General features: G+C 41.3%; 1 protein-coding gene across 7 annotated transcripts in view; it reads right to left on the bottom strand.

Annotated features, from left to right (window-relative positions):
* Nucleotides 1–2,028: 2,028 nt before the first annotated feature.
* KCNA6 (potassium voltage-gated channel subfamily A member 6) overlaps nucleotides 2,029–16,783 on the bottom strand; it is a 43,053-nt gene continuing 28,298 nt past the window's right edge. For 2 of the 7 annotated variants that reach the window (XM_032349044.1, XM_032349042.1), the window contains one exon: nucleotides 2,321–2,402. Coding sequence is in view for 1 of the 7 variants with exons in the window: in XM_032349046.1 (XP_032204937.1) it covers nucleotides 2,283–2,402 (120 nt within the window). In the remaining 6 variants the exon portion in view is untranslated. Of the gene's footprint in view, nucleotides 2,403–3,824; nucleotides 3,878–5,449; nucleotides 5,595–16,783 lie in introns of those variants that run through there. The other 5 variants (XM_032349041.1, XM_032349046.1, XM_032349040.1 and 2 more) reach the window with 5 other exon arrangements.

A 16,783-nucleotide genomic window follows, 5' to 3' on the forward strand; every position in this document is an offset into this window, starting at 1 on the left:
CAGATACAGCTCATCCCAGACATGGGTTCAGGAAGAGAGCCTGGCAGGAATGACAACAGCGGCAACTCTCCCACTGGCTTCCTGGAGCAGAGCTAAAGTGGGGGCAGGTGTACAGCCTGCTTCCGTAGATGAGGGTCATCCTACCAGCCAGTTTCTGGGAAGGGGCCACTGGGCCTCCAGCCACAGCCAAAAAGGGTAGTATAGCCTCCACATTTTCCCTTTCTTCCACACACCTTCAAACCCCCAATGCTAAAGTCATCCATGATTCTCTCTTCCTCTCACACCCACCCCCTCCCCAATTCCTTCTGTCATCACCCCCACTACTGACATTGGTCCAACCTGCTACCAGGTCTCCCCCAGACTATACCAACAATCTCCTAACTGGTAAACTCTATTAAATTTTATTACTTCTCTACTCAGAACCCTGGAGGAAGGACTTCCTTCCAACTCAAAGTATAAGCAAAGTCTTTCCAGGAGCCTCAGAGGTCCTGCCTGACTAGTTGGCCACCCATCGATTTCAGGTTTCTTGTCCTACTCCTCTCTTGTTTGCTCATTGTCCTCCAGCCATAGTGAAAGACACATTGTCCTCCCTAATGTTCCTAGAGCATGCCAGGGATGCTCTGACCTCAGAGTCTTTGTACTTGCTGTCCCCTCTATCTAGAATATTTCCCCCATGTACCCTCATGGTTCACCCCTTGACCTCCTCCACTCTTTACTTAACATTACTTTCTAGGCCAGGCTTTCCCCATCTCCCCTACTTTAAGCTGATCTCCATCCCCACCCCCCGCTGTATTCCATAGTCTCCTTTCTTTATTTTCCTCCATCACCTTTACACTCATCTAGCAAACAATATATTTTAATTATTTATCATACTCATTGCCTGCGTCCCTGCACCAGAACCTAACCTCCATAAGGACATGGATTCTTGCTCATTTTATTCATTGTCCTGGCACATAGATACTCAAAGAACACTTGCTGGTTGAAGGAACAAATGTTAGACACAAGTTAGTAAATAGACCTTCATAGGAAATGTCAGAGTTATGGGGCTCCTCTAGTAAGAAGAGATGCTTAAGAAGGAAAAGGATGTATACGTGTACATGTGTGCATGTGTTTGCGTGTGTGTGTGTGTGTGTGTGTGTGTGTGTGTGTGTGCTGCAAGACAGCTTGAGAATCTCTTCACTTGTAATAAACAATGTATGAGTTCTTGATGACTCGTATGTAAGTGTTTTAATGTTATACATTAACCAGAGTTAATACCTCATTCATTCATGTCTTCACTCACTCATTCAGCAGACATCTTACTAGTGACAATGCTGTGTCATGTGCTCTGCTAGATATTCAGGGGGCACATGGCTAAGAATATGGTCCCTGACATAGGGACTTCCACAGTGTGAACGAAGCCCCACAGTCAACACATATATGGGAGGGTCCAGGCATTACAGCAAACTGTAACCCCCCAGACACACTTAATTAGGAAAGCAGTCAGGGGGGAAAATCAGCCTCATCACTTGGAAGAGTGACAACCAGGTAGAATTTCCCATTCTAGAGCACATGGAAGGAAGCTGGAGAGAGGTAAGTGGGCAGAAAGGAGGCACCTCCACAAAGTAATCTTGCTCTCCTTCCTCAGAGAAAGGCCAGGAGCAAAGAACTGTCCATGACAAGAGCAAGGTGGGTCACACAACAGGAAGAAGTCTTTCTGGCTCCCAAGAGACCCTGCACACAGCATCATCTGGGTCCTGGGAAAACCATGGGAAATAGAACTCTGACCATGACATTTGCCCACAGGCATGTATATAGAAGAGGCTAACAACTCCTGGAGCACAGGTTGCCTTCTTGGAGAACATCCCCTGTCCACAGTGAGGTCAATGCAGAAGGTAATTGAGCACCTTCTCTGATCATCTGCGGGTGGCGCCCAGGAAGCTGCCCAGGTGCTCTGGCATCCTGGATACCCACCTGCTTTTGTTATGAGTACCTGACTTGTCTGCTTAACTGTTGATTTCTCCACTCAGCAAAACACACAGCCTCTGGGACTTTGCCATATATTTATTGGTTAGTCTTCATGGCCACCCTTTTCCTGGGTGGGTCTGTAGCACAGCCATGCACTTTCTGGCATCCCCTGACCTTGACCTCCCCATACCTGGTCTCTTTTGTGCACACCCTCACCTTTCAACTTCACCCCACAGCCTCACCCCAACATCCTGGGCCCCATCTTTAATGTTGACAGGTCTGGTCTCAGCTTTTTTTAGTCTGGTGACTGCTTGTGGGAGACCACTGGAGAGATGTCAAGCCGCATGATCCAAGGAGGGGTCTCCTCTTCCTGAGAAGTTGGGGGTCCAGGCCCTCTGTGTCCAGCTGCTACCAGAAATGTATGTGCAAGTCTCCTTGCTGTGCCAGCGTTTTCCCTGCCAGGAGAATCAGAACAAAAGGAAGTGCGGTTAGCTATATGAGAGTGAGCTGCATGAGCCATGACATCAAGAAACCTGGAATGGCTCTCTAGTCTTTTGTCAGCACCTCTGATACAGCAGTGGTGGTCCCTGACCTGGTCCCTACTTCTGGGCTCTCTGGTTCACTCAGACTATACCTTCTACCCCAGAGACCCAACAAGGGTCCCTCCCACGCATCAGCCACTGCTGAGCATACCACCCTGAAGCTACTCCTGCAACAGTTGTCTTTAAATACCGTGTCACTAATTCTCTACCTTGAATGGAATCAAGTCCAAGCAACATGCTCAACTCAGAGGCCCTGTAAAGTGAAGCTTCATATAATCTGTTTAGCTGGGCTTCCTTCTCTCTATCTAATGCCCTCACCATCTACCTTGGTCCCAGAGGCCCATCTTGGATCCTCAGTTTATACCAGGCAAAGCCCTCCCTCCATGAAAGAGTTCTGGCCTCTGCTTCCCTCTTCCCTTGCCCGGCCCATGGGATGCTCTTGTGTCTCTTGCCCACATTCTTCAGTCCCACCTTCCCAGCCCGGTTCCACCATCTTCATGAGCTTCTCTGGCCATCCTAACGTGATTGATCACTCTCTTCCCTGATTTCCTGCTGCCTTTGTGGCCTGCCCTATACCACACATGCACGTAGTTTTCTAATTGGAAAGTGTGAGATCCAGGGCCCACAGCCCTATGTTCAAGGCCTGCCTCTACCAGGCCCTGGACAAAGAAAACTAGACCCCTGACTACTCCCAATGTGAGGTGCACGTGTCTGTGATCTTTGTGATCACGTCAAGAGCAGGCCAGACTTTGGCTAAACACCAGCAAACTAACAACTTCTTGCAATGTCTATCTCTGCATGTGTAAAACAAGGGTGACCATGGACAGACTACGACCAGACAAGTAAGCCCCAAGCTGCTTTAGAGCTACTGCAGGGACCTGGTGAAACTGTTTTGGAAAAGGTAAGCCTTACCAACATGCCAGTAGGTATTATGGGGCCTGTGTAGTAGCCTTCTGCAGAAGGAAAAGATTTAAAATTTAAAATTTCAATTATTTGGGAACAAGCCCAAAGATTCGTAACACAGAGTTACTGTAATTTTAGTAAAGCTCAAACGTGATGCAAAAGGATACTGAAAGCCTGATGATCTGGGGGCAGCAACTCATCTCATGACTAAGTGTCACTGACCTCATGGCATCAGACTCACAAAACCAGCACCCACATGCTTTCCAGCGGTGCCACCTGTGTGGAAACCTCTGCCAACAGTTTGTTTCTTTGTGAAATTTGAATGGCCATCAAGTGAAAGAAACAGTCTAATAAGTGGTAAAAATAGTAAATATATAAATAAATAAATAAAGTTTATATATATATATATATATATATATATATACACATTTCACTCTTGGAGAGGTTGTCCCAAGGGCAAGTGACTCCACCTCTGACCTGAATTTCTTTTTAACATATCTGAAATAAAACTTAAATAGGTCTAGAAAATGAAGTTGAAGAAATGTCTCAGAAAGTAGGAAAAAAGTACAAAGACAGAGAGTAAAGTAAGTATGATACTGTGATTTAAAAGAAATATACTGTGATTTATAAGAAATATATATATAAAATGGGGGTTCCTGGGATTGGCTAAGATGACTAAGCATTTTATACATAAGATGCTTTAATATATATAATATATTTTTAAAAAATCACTGAGAAATCATCTGACCTTGAGTTAGAAGTGGCAGATTAAAAACATGGGATTTTTTTTCCCCTTCTGAAACCCTACTAAAATAACTGTGAGGGAAATTTTCAAGGGGCAAGGAGGTAAAGTTACAAAGACAAGTAAGTCAGAATAGCAGATCAAATCTAAGTGAAAGCCAATGCATAGTGACAGGAAACCGCTGGAGGAAGAACACTGGACTTAGGAGAGGGACAAGATTTGAAACAAGGGTGCCTGAAGATAAGAGTCAAGGAAATGTGGAGATTTGCTCCCGGGGAACCCATGGAGGCTCTGGACCTGGCAACACCAATACCTTAGAAACAGAATCAAGGCGGAGGTCTAAAAATTGGTTGCAGTTGGGCATACCTATCTAGGTCTCCTCCTCAGTTCCATGAAGCCACTTACCCACCTGATGCTCATCAAAGAGAAGTTTGAGAAGAAACTAAACCAGAAAGGCCGGAATTTAAGGTCAGCTGGTACCAAGTAAGGCAGAAGGCATATACTGAAAGTAGGAGGAGGTACATGTGGCATGAGCGTCTACATGCTCATTGTGAAGTCTGCCACCTCCCCCACCTTGTTCCCAGAAAATCAGGAAGGCAACTGGAGAACTTCTTCCTGGAGAAACCAAGGAATCCAAGAGGAAATGCCTTTAGACATCTAGAAGCACCCAACAAAATGGCTTAGTCTCCACTATATCACTGTGCCATGAGCTCTCCACTCAACAAGCCCCACAGACACAGAGCCTCCATAGCCCTTTACCACCTCACTCTTGAAAATAAAGTTATCCTCAAATTACAAGTACCTGAGGGAAGACTTGAACAGGCCAAAATAGACAAATTCAGAGAAAACAGAAAATGCCAGAATCAAAAGAGAAAAAATTTTTAAAAATTTTTGGAAATCCTCAGATAAATATTTTATCTGCCAAACAAGAACAGGTTGCTATAAAGGAGGAACCATCCAAGAAGAGAAAATAATTCTAGGAAATTGAAAGTATAAGAGCTGTTTAAAAAACTTCAAAACAGTAAATGTAAAGATCTAATTGGCTTTGTTAAGTGATTCATGAATCAGACACCATCCCACCTAGCAGGAAAGGGGAGCTCTGAGTAGTACAAAATCGAAGGTCTTATAATGAAGGGGTGGGGTAAGAACGTTATCAGGGAAAAAAAAAAAAAAAAAGGAAGGAAGGAAGGAAGGAATGGAGAGAGGGAGGGAAGAAGGGAGGAAGAAAGAGAAGAGAAGAAGAGGAGAGGAGGATTGTTTCAGGCAAGGTCTCTTCCCTGGAGAGAAGGGCTGGGGGTCTTTTCATGCAGATTACCTTATCTTCCTTTGGGAGATGGAGAGGACCCAGGTGACAAATTGCCTCCTTGGTGCTGACCAGAAAATTCCAGATTGATTGGTTTAGCATTCCACTCTTGGAGAGGTTGTTCCAAGGGCAAGGACTCCACCTCTGACCTGAATTTCTTTTTAACATAACCGAAATAAAACTTAAATAGTTCTAGAAAATAAAGTTGAGGAAATGTCTCAGAAAGTAGGAAAAAAGTACAAAGACAGAGAGTAAAGTAAGTGTGATACTGTGATTTATAAGAAATATATATTCTGGGGGTGCCTGGGTGGCTAAGATGACTAAGCATCTTCCTTCAGCTCAGGTCGTAGATTTCCAGGTCCTGGGATGGAGATCCATGTTGTGGGGGCGGGGGGGCGGTCCTAGCTCGGCAAGTCCACCTCTCCCTCTGTCTTTCCCCCTGCTTATGCGCTCTCTCTCTCTCAAATGAATAAGTAAAATCTTTAAAAAGGAAAAAAAATATATATATATTTTGGTCTTTGTCAATGGCTCTGCTTTACAGCTGCCAAATCCCATGTAATTTCCTTAATGATTAGAGCAATAAGGGCATATTGTTATATTTGCATTTTGTTCTCAGTTTCTGATATAGCTTCAGAACCATAGAGGTGAAATGGGGTGTCCTTTACAAGCAAGCCCCTTTGAACCACACCTGAGTTTAAGTGAATACAGCAACTTTTGGGAAGCCCCTAAGGATGGGGGCAGGTTGCCAAGGGAACCAACCAGGATTAGAGACTTGGAACTTTCCATCCAAACTCCCCCTCCCTCTACACCACCCACAGACCTCCTGGGAGAGAGAATGGCTGGAGGTTAAATGGGTCATCAATCGCCAATCCATCACAGCCTATGCAAAGAAGCCTCCACAAAACCCCAAAGGACATGGTCCAGAGAACCTGCAGATTGGCGAACATGTAGAGGTGCTGGGAAAATGGCACCCTCAGAGAGGACGATGAAGCTCTGTGCCCTTTCCCCAACCTTGCCTTGTGCATCTCTTCCATCTGACTATCCTGAGTTACATCTTTTTATAATAAGCTAGTAATCTAGTAAGTAAAGGGTTTTCCTGTGAGCTGCTCTACCAAGGTAATTGAACCAGAAGAGGGGATTATAGGACTCTCCAAGTTATAGCAAGTCTTAGAAGCACAGGTGACAACCTGGACTTTCTTTTGATGTGTAAAGTGGGGAAGAGGGCGGTCTTGTGGGACTGGAACTTTACATGTGGGATCTGATCTGTGTCCAAGTAGATAGAGTCAGAATTGAGTTGAATTGCAGAACACTCAGTGGGTGACCACAGAATCTGGAAATTGCTTGGTTTTAAACCACCCCCCCCCAAACACACACACACACACATTTTGTGGCCACTAGTGCTGTGAGTATAGTATAAGAGTAGAGGACACACAGGAGTGATTATTCCTTAGAATAAAGACATTTAAGAACCAGCCAGGAGATCCAAAGTCAGTTAATAGGAATTCTGAAAAAAAGGGACTAGACAAAACCAGAATAGAAGAAAATAACCAAAGAAATAATTCGAGAAATCGTTCAAGAACTGAAAAATGGGCATTTCCAAACCAAGAATATCCACTAAACACTCATGAAAAGGGATAAAAATATACCGACATCAAGGCACAGCATGATGAAATTTAGGAACTGGGACAGCATCAGATTCTACCAAAAGCAACACTAGAAGCTAGAAGACAATGGAGATGATTTTCAACCCAAAATGCTATATTATTCAATGAGGATAGGAGGATGTCTGTATTGCTGGTGAGAACTTTGGTAAGCCCATTCTTCTTTTGGGAGAATAGTGACCGGTATCCATCAAATAGTGGACAGGTATATAGAAAATTAAGCAAGAAAAAAGAAGATATTTAGTAGCTCTGGAAGAAAGTAAAAATCACAAGAAAGGAAATACCATAGTACCCCACTCGGCTCAACAAGAAATAATATTTACTGTTATAATAAAGTAAAAGAGCATACTCAGCTGATAAACATCATGCCCATATTAGGCTGAGAAGGTATGTGTCTACATTGTGTAGAGTACTATAGCTGGTGTTATAAAGAAAAATCCTTATCATCCATAATAGGAAGTGAGTTTTTCCAAGACTTAAAAAATTGGGGGCGTGAAGGAGGGAAGGAATGTAAGCGCATTATTGAGAAATATAGTCTACAGATGCAAATCTAGAATAAAGAGCTAAAAAGAAAGAAAAAAAGAGATTTTTTTTCTGGAAAGTAAAGCATAGGGATGGCGAGGAGTGGGGGCAGAGACCGTTAATTTTGATTCTAAGACTTGTTGAAATAGCTTACCCTTTTAAGCCTAGACTAATATTTTAATTTAGAGAAAAATAAATAATTCATGAAAATTTCCTTAACCTGAAAGACACAAGTTTCTAGATTGAAAAACCCAAGTTCCAGTTTTGTCAGATATAACAAAAACAAACAAAAAAGATGGACACTCAGTTAAATTTGAATTTCAGATAAACAGTGAGTAAACTTTTAGCAAAAGTATGCCTCAAATATTGCAACATTAACTCATAACTTATCTAAAATTCAAATGTAATGTGTCCTCTATTTTATTCAGGAACCAGAGGCCCAAATTACACATATGAATGTACATGGCATGACACTAAAAAACACTGGGGATAAAAGGGAGATGTTAACAACTTCCAGAGGGAAAAAATGTCACATGCAAAGACATCAGAAAAGCACTGACTTCTCCCGGCAAGATGGGAAAGTTGAAACCGTGGAACAACGTCTTCAAAATTCTGAAGAAAAATAATGTCCCTCCTGAAATCTTATACCCACACGATCATTAACCAAGTCTGGGAGTTGAATAAAGGCATTTCTAGGTATGCAAATGTTCAAAACTCTGCCTACCGCTATAAGAGGATTTGCCCCACAAAAAAGAAACAAGGCAAGAAAGAAGAAAGTATGCACTACAGGAAGATGGAGACCCAATGGTAAGAGAGAAGGGAAATGAATTCCCAGGACAAAAACTGTGCTGGGCAGAGAGACCGCAGGCAAGATTGGAATGGGAGAATGGAAGGCTCTGGAATGGAAGACTCCAGGGTTAAAAAGGGAACTGATGGAGAGCCGGATGTGTTTGGTTACTTGGAAAATGGTCAGTGGACAGGTTTTTCCACGTCTGTTGGGGAGTTTGGAGAGAATTATAAATAGATGCACAGAAAATTAAGCAGGTGAAGAAAATGCTATTAACAAAATGCTTACAGGAGATTAAACGAACATTATCATCATATACGGCTTGGCAATGCAGAAAATAATACTTGAGAGTGATAATGAGGTAAATGCAAAACACTGCTTTAACCAAAAAATTATGCTGGAGGCAGAGAAAGTGGGCATATGGTGTCAAAAGGCAAGAGGAAATGTCCTATCACTCTGAGAATAAAAAAAAAAAAAATCAAAGTCCTGAGAGTGGCCTACATGGCCCTACCCAATCTGTGGCCCATGTTACCTCTCTAATCTTACCCCTATTGTTCTCCCCTCATTCCCCTTCCTCCAGCAAAAAGGGTGTCTTTGCCGTTCTAATCCTCAGGTACACTGTATGTCCTTCTACTTCAGGGCCTTCGCATTTGTTTTTCCTTTGCTGGGACCATCCTCTTCCTGTACGTCCTCAGGGCTTCTCCTTCCCGTCCCTCAGGTCTTTGCTCAGACGCTGTCTTCTCTGCAAGGTCCTCCCTTCCTCCACTCGCATTTAACCCTCCCTTCCTCAGCATTCCCAACATCACCCCCATGGATCCTTATTTTTCTCCATATTATTCATAACCCTTCTATGTAAAGCACCCTCTAAATAACGAGATAGTTAGACTGGTATTTTATTTAAATGTCTGCTTATTCTCTCCACTGCAGTGAAAGCCCTACAAAAGGAGGGTGTTTTGTTCACTACGCGTGTCCATGATTTGTTCACTAATGTATCCATGCCTGGAACAGTGATTGGCACATAGCAGGAGCTTTACAAATATTTGTTAAATAAAAAAAAACGAAAGAGAATTCAAGACAGAGCAATATAAGCATTTACAGAGAAAAATAAAAGTAAATACCAGAAACAAACTGTTAAAATTATTGAATGTGATTACCTCTGAGGACTCAGGGCCTGCTGGTTTTCCTCAGAAGCCTTTTAGTATTATCTGGCTTTTTAAACCATGTACATGTATTACGTGAATAAAAATCAAATGATTTCTAAATATGCTCACTGTTTTCACCCCCTGCACACTCCTGAATCATATTTAATTTTGATACCAAAAGGAAGTGACTATGGGATTCCCTACACTTTTATATTATTAATCCTAGAAGCCATCCTCTTGCTCTCCTCCACCTCTTTCTCTCTAATAAATGTCTCTAATCCATCCCCATGTCCCGAAGCCCTCATCTCCTTCATGGCCCTCCAATTCATTCACCTTCTACCTCCAAAACTACTGCCCTAGCTCCATCTTCCTCCCGGATGTTGCATAAGTTTTTTAATAGTCCCCTATATCCATTCAGGCCACCCAGCCTATTATACCATGGCCAGACTGATACTTTCAAGTACAAATCTGACCACATCACTCCACTGGAACTTGCTTTAAATATGCTCATGGTGTCATACTGCTCGTCCACTAAGATGAAGCTCTTAATCCTCTGCCTTACTTGCTTGCCCTTTCCCTTGTCACCCCAGTCTCCCATGCTCATCTTCTTTTTTCCACCACAGGACTTTTGCACATGCTGTTATCCCTGCCTGGAATGCTGTTTCTAGAACATCTGCCTACTTCCATTCTGCTCATCATTCAAATATCAGCTACAATAACATTAAATCAAATCTCCCTATTTTAAGCTCTTAGAGCACAGGGATGTGGATATCTGTACTTGGTCACATTTGTCACAGTTGCAGTTTTACATGTGGGCTGACTGGATTAGTATCTGCATCCACCCTCACCATCAACACACGCACACACATAAACACACACACACACTCACACACACACATATGCATGCACACATACTTACAATCTCGTCACTAAAGCAGGAAATCATTTTTTTATCATTATATCCCCACTCTCCAGAATATGGTAGGAATTCAATACCTATGTACTGATCTATAGATACATCACCTTTTACTACTGAAAACACCACTTTGCTTGGGTTTGAATAAGAGTTATTCATCAGTCTCATCGCTATCCTAAAATACTAGGACTTGGAGACTGCATACTTTTTTTTTTTTCCTTGAAGTCCTGCTACTCACTCTTCTCTATATTTCCAGTTCTCATCTGCACATATAATTTCTAGAAATGTACATTGATGTAATATGAGCGGAAGATTATGTGTTGTATGGGGTGTCTATCTGGAGAGCTTATATATTATAAAATCTTTCCTTATACCTAGCTTTTAGATATTGTCATCCATAATACATTTCTAGCACTTCACATATGATCTGTAAATGCATTCTCTTCCTTCACAATTCAATACACATTCAGTTGTCTGAATTCTAGTAAGCACCTGATTAAAGCTAAAGATTCAGCACTTTAGGCAAAACTAATGATTTTTATCTTGTTTCAGTTCAGTGAAGTTTAACACTTACATTTTGTGCTTTAGCCAAATTATTACACGTTCTTTACTGTACAGGGACAACAGGGGACACTGACCAGTTGATAGGGTCCATGAAAATGACCAATTGTTAGCTAGTGCACAAAACTCCAAGTCCAGCGTAAGACAGGGCACTTGGAGGGGAGTCTAAATTTGAACATCTAATGTTGAGCACCTCTTATTTATGATTCCTGAGCAAGTAGAGACTATCTGCTAACCTGACATTAACTTAACCCTTTGCTGACTAAAACAAGAATAAATTAATCAACTGTTTTCTTTTGACGTATTCAGAATTGAATGAGAAGCCAAATATTCTTTAAATTTCCTTCTAGAGAATAAGACTCCCTATCAGACACAAGCTAAAATAGTCATGGTGAATCCTAAATTTCTCATGTCTACAATGTAGTATCATTGAACAATACTAAACTCAAGAATTCCCCATGCAGGTATTTTTTTCTTTTTATTTTTAAGATTTTATTTATTTATGAGAGAGAGAGAGAGTGGGGGGGAGAGGGAGAGAGAATCTGAAGCACACTCTGCACTGAGCATAGAGCCTCGTGTGGGGCTTGATTCCACGACCACAAGATCATGACCTGAGCCGAAACCAAGAGTTAAGTGCTTAACCAACTGAGCCACCCAGGTGCTCCCCCCATGCAGGTACTTTTAAGGACACCTTCCTTTGCCCCCAAAATCAGTCTCTGGAAATAGCTAGCAAGGGTCACTCTCCAAATGGACTGCCTTCCCCAGGGCGGGGCCATGTCACATGAGAAGGAGAAGGCTGGGACCAGAAATCTGGATGATCCTGCCTCTTGGTGGACCTAGTGTGAACCACTGACTGTGTCAGTATTGTATCCACACTCGCTTCCTTCATCACTGTTTTCAAAGTTAGGCTCAACAGCTCTTCCCCAAGTTTTCTGCCATTTCTGTGAGTGATGTAGAATTTGGCATTCCTTGAAAACTTGAGCTTGATAAATTTCTTGCTCCTCTGGGTGTATCACCAAAGCCCTACACCTTCCTAGAAAGGTGGAAAAGTAGCATGCAGTGAGTTGAGGGCTGGGGTTTGTGCTTCAGACAACGATAGTGGCACTGTCGGACACTCTCCCAGCTTGGTGTTCACATTACCTTTAACAGCATGTGCGTCCATTTTAATCACCAATGAAATGCCGATGAAACAAGGTACCATTTAAGGGGCGCCTGGGTGGCTCAGTGGGTTAAGCCTCTGTCTTCAGCTTGGTTCATGATCTCAGGGTTCTGGGATCAAGCCCTGCATCAGGCTCTCTCTGCTTGGCAGGGAGCCTGCTTCCTCCTCTCTCTTTCTCTGCCTGCCTCTCTGCCTACTTGTGATCTCTGTCAAATAAATAAATCAAATCTTAAAATAAATAAATGAGCAAACAAACAAACAAACAAGGTACCATTTAATACCCATCATGTCAACAGCCCACCTAGAATATTCAGAGCTGTTTGGATGCCATGAACATCTCATACAGAGCTGATGATTTCTTCTGTTTCTCTCTTAATTTCAATAACCACCCCTTATCGTTTTTCAAGATAGAAATAACTCTCTGATCCTAGAAAATAGACACTCATTCACCTTGTTCCAGCAATAAGGGCCTGCAGAAAACTATAAAAGAGAAACTGAAAATCTCACATATCCCTTCTACACAGAAAACGTGTGCGCACGCACGCACACACACCCACACACTGCTTTTGGAGTGCCACAGAGCTGACCTAAGCCCAGTTACTCTTGTTCATCTAATAATTGAAAACACGGATTGAAGCTGCCTCACGTCATGAGGATTTAAGATAGTATTGTTGTATAAGGCATAGTAACTAGTAGCTGGAAGCTAAGGCCATTACTGTTGTCAATATATTTCCAGGAGATAGATAGATAAGAGATAGATAAAGAGAGAGTGCACTTTTTATGTTTCTACAAGATGGCTTTGTGTGCCCAAAAAAAAAAAAAAAAAAAAAAAAAACAGTATTTAGAAGGTATGTTGCTGGGGTGCCTGGGTGACTCAGTGGGCTAAGCCGCTGCCTTCGGCTCAGGTCATGATCTCAGGGTCCTGGGATAGAGCCCTGCATTGGGCTCTCTGCTCAGCAGGGAACCTGCTTCTGCTTCCCCTCTCTCTCTGCCTGCCTCTCTGCCTACTTGTGCTCTCTGTCTCTGTCAAATAAATAAATAAAATCTTTTTACCCCTGGGGATAAAAATATATGTTTATAAAAAATAAAAAATTTAAAAAAATAAAATGAAATGAAATAAAAAATGAAGAAGAAGTTACGCTGCTTTGACAAATTATATTCAATTTATAAAGGTTACACATCTTTCAATGGAGTTTTTCTCAAGTTTTTTAATCCAAATGACAAATTTTGTTATTCTATTTATAAGCAGAAGTTGCCTGTTTTGTTTTTCAAAAGTCTGAATTCCTCAAGAGTCTTTGAAAGCAATCGTAAGAGGAGACCTTTAAGGTCACATATTATGGACTGATTATTTGTATCCTCCCAGTACCCATACGCTGAAGCCCAAATGCCCAGTATAGCTAGTTTTGGAGAGGGGGCTTCCTAAGGAAGTAATTAATGTAAGCTTAAATGAGGTCATAGTGGTGGGACCCAGGTCCCATAGGATTGGTGTCCTAGAAAAAGGAGTAGACACTGACCCTCTCTGTGTGTGTGAACAGAGGAAAGGTCATATGAGAGCACAGTGTGAAAGCCATGGTCTCCAAACCAGAAGAGAGAGCTCCCCACAAACAAACCTGCTGGCACCTGATCATGGAATTCTAGCCTCCAGAACTGTAAGAAAATGAATTCCTGTTGTTTGAGCCACCCAGCATGTGACATTTCCTTACAGTATCCCTAGCAGCCAATTCAATATGAGAAGCAGAGATCCCTCCTTTACATCCAGGTCAGAGCTCAGAGGTTGACAATGAAAGCAGAGACCCACACACGACTAGATAGTTGCATCCGTGGAGATGACCATACCTTGCAGGGAATGGCTGTTGAGTGCACCAAGGCCAGACCTGAAGCCCGGGACTCCTAGCCTGCCAATGAGGTTGCAGAGCCACTAATGGATTTGTGAACTGAGATTTATACCCAATCTTAGAGTTGACAGATTGAGCAAATAAAAATACAGGCTCCTTTCCTCCTCCAAGGAAAGGAAATCTATTGTGCTTCTCTTTGTATTACCAGTGTTTAATATACTGCGTAGAACTTTAGTAGACTCAGCAATGCTGTTTAATTAAAATAGCACCCAAATGTTAAAAAAAAAAAAATTTACAGGATCCACAGTTAAATTTAAATTTCACATGATTTTGCAATATTTGGGACATTCTTCTTCTTCTTCTTCTTTTTATTTTTAAGCTAAAAAGAAAACAAACCAACAAGCAAAAAACCCAGTTTACCCACTGGGGACATTCTTATATAAAAAATTATTCACTGATGGGGCGCCTGGGTGGCTCGGTGGGTTAAGCCTCTGCCTCCAGCTCAGGTCATGATCTCAGGGTCCTGGCATCAAGCTCTGCACTGGGCTCTCTACTCAGCGGGGAGCCTGCTTCCCCTTCTTTCTCTGCCTGCCTCTCTGCCTTCTTGTGATCTCTCTTTCTCTCTGTCAAATAAATAAATAAAATCTTTTTTAAAAAAATCACTGCTTATTTGAAATTCAAATTAATTGGGCAAATAAATTATTTTATTTATTTTATTAATTGGGCAAATCAATTATTTTATCTGACAACCCTAACCAGTACAGGCATGATTTTCTGGAGGGTATTTTACTAATTCATGTCAAATCTTTAAACCTAATTATCGGCACAGCAATTCCACTTCTAGGAATTTAGTCACAAGAAATTACTAGATAATAAATATAACAGGTAAGGATATTTCTCCAGTGTACTACTCATAATCACAAAAAATGGAATTAAGGTAAGGGTGGTTAAACAGTTGTATTTTTGTTCAAATGTATGTGTCCTTAAAGTTGTAATTTTTTTAAATCTGTATTAGTATGAAAAGATGTCCTGACATATTGTTAAATTTAAAAGGGTAATGAAGTAATTCCAAGTTTGATTTTATTTTTAAATATTTGTCCAAGACACCATCCCTCACCCACACATACATGAAAAACATCTGGAATAATTATACCAAAATATTGATGGGAGTTACCTCTGGATTGTGGGGTTACTGGTTAAATTTACTTTGCTCCATATGCCTTCATGTTACATTATCTTAATAATCAGAATGATACAATGATTCTATTACAATATTTAAAATGTACTTGTAGCTTTCTTAGAAAGAAGTACGCAAAAGCACTGATAATTATATGATCTTAAAAGCTGAAGCAAAGAATTCATGTGCGGATTCAGTAATTCCTTACCTGAAGTCATGGGCGTGAAGCTTGTCATATTTTAGTGTCGATTTATCTAAGCTATGACATCTTTCTCTTGCTAAAAGAACCACAGTAATACCTGGATATGGTAGATATTTGCTATTTTTGTTCGTTTTGTTTGGGGTTAAAGGAGTTACTTTTTTTCTCTACCTAACATCATTTTATCCCTTCTTCTTGCTACAGAGCAGCAGTTTTCCTTCAGAAAACCATCTCCAGCCCCCAGGCTCAGTCCACATGCTTTGGATAAAATTGACTCCAACCTTGGCTCCAAGGGTGTGCATGTGATCCATTTATATGTCCAATCAGAGTATGCCATTCCCTTGGCCTAATAATTTGCCCAGATAAGGGAATGAGATAGAATTCTGACCAATGAAAATAAGATTATAGGATTTTGTCAGGTCAAGAGAAATACTCTTTTTATTGGACTAGAACCCAGAAGAATATGTGCCTGGGGTTACTAGTCATCTTACTGCCATCTGAAACCAATATGGACAGCAAAATTACATCAAGAAAGATTAAAAACTTAACTCTTGGGTTATATGGTACCTAAAGTTCAGTTTTATTATTTTTTAAGCCAATTTTTTTAGAAGAATTTGATCATTTTTCAAGTAACATAGTATGGACCTTAGATTTATTGTGCATTTTCCAGCAAAAGGTCTGGTTAATTTGATTGATATGAGGATGAAATTAATTGAATCTACTGGCACAGTTTACAGGTCTGAGTAGAATTTCATTGGTGTTAATATCCCAAGAGAAGGGTTGCCAGGCATCCTGTAGAGGAATATGTCCCATATTTAATTATTTTTGTCCTGCTTCCTGTATTGACTTTCTCAGGGCATCCTAAATGGCCTGTATTCAGCATTTTTCAATAAATTACAAAAATTCAGCAGTTGGAGTTTTTATGAAATTTATCTGGATGTGGATATTTTTATTTGCTAAATTTGGTGGTCCTACTGAGGGATCATTCACCCCCCTACACGCTACCATGTTTCACCTGCTCTATCATAGCTCTACCTACTGATACCCAATTTTAGCTGAAGTTATAAGAGTTGATGAATTTTTTCTTAAGATTTTATTCATTTATTTGTCAGAGAGAGAGAGAGAGAGAGCGAGCTCACAAGCCGGGGAGTAGAAGGAAGAGGAAAAAGGATAAAACCCCAAACAAACAAAAGAAGCTCGGGCTCCCCCCTGAGCAAGGAGCTCAATGTAGGATTCCATCCAAGGACCCCAGGACCATGACCTGAGTTGCAGGAAGATCCTAAACCAACTGAGCCAACCAGGGAACCAGGGGTCCTGAACTATTTCTTTTTTCTTTCTTTCTTTCTTTTTGATTAAAATGGTTTGAGCCAGATTTTTGGTCTCTTGT

This window comes from Mustela erminea, chromosome 6 (assembly GCF_009829155.1).
Source record: "Mustela erminea isolate mMusErm1 chromosome 6, mMusErm1.Pri, whole genome shotgun sequence".
Lineage (NCBI taxonomy): Eukaryota > Metazoa > Chordata > Mammalia > Carnivora > Mustelidae > Mustela > Mustela erminea.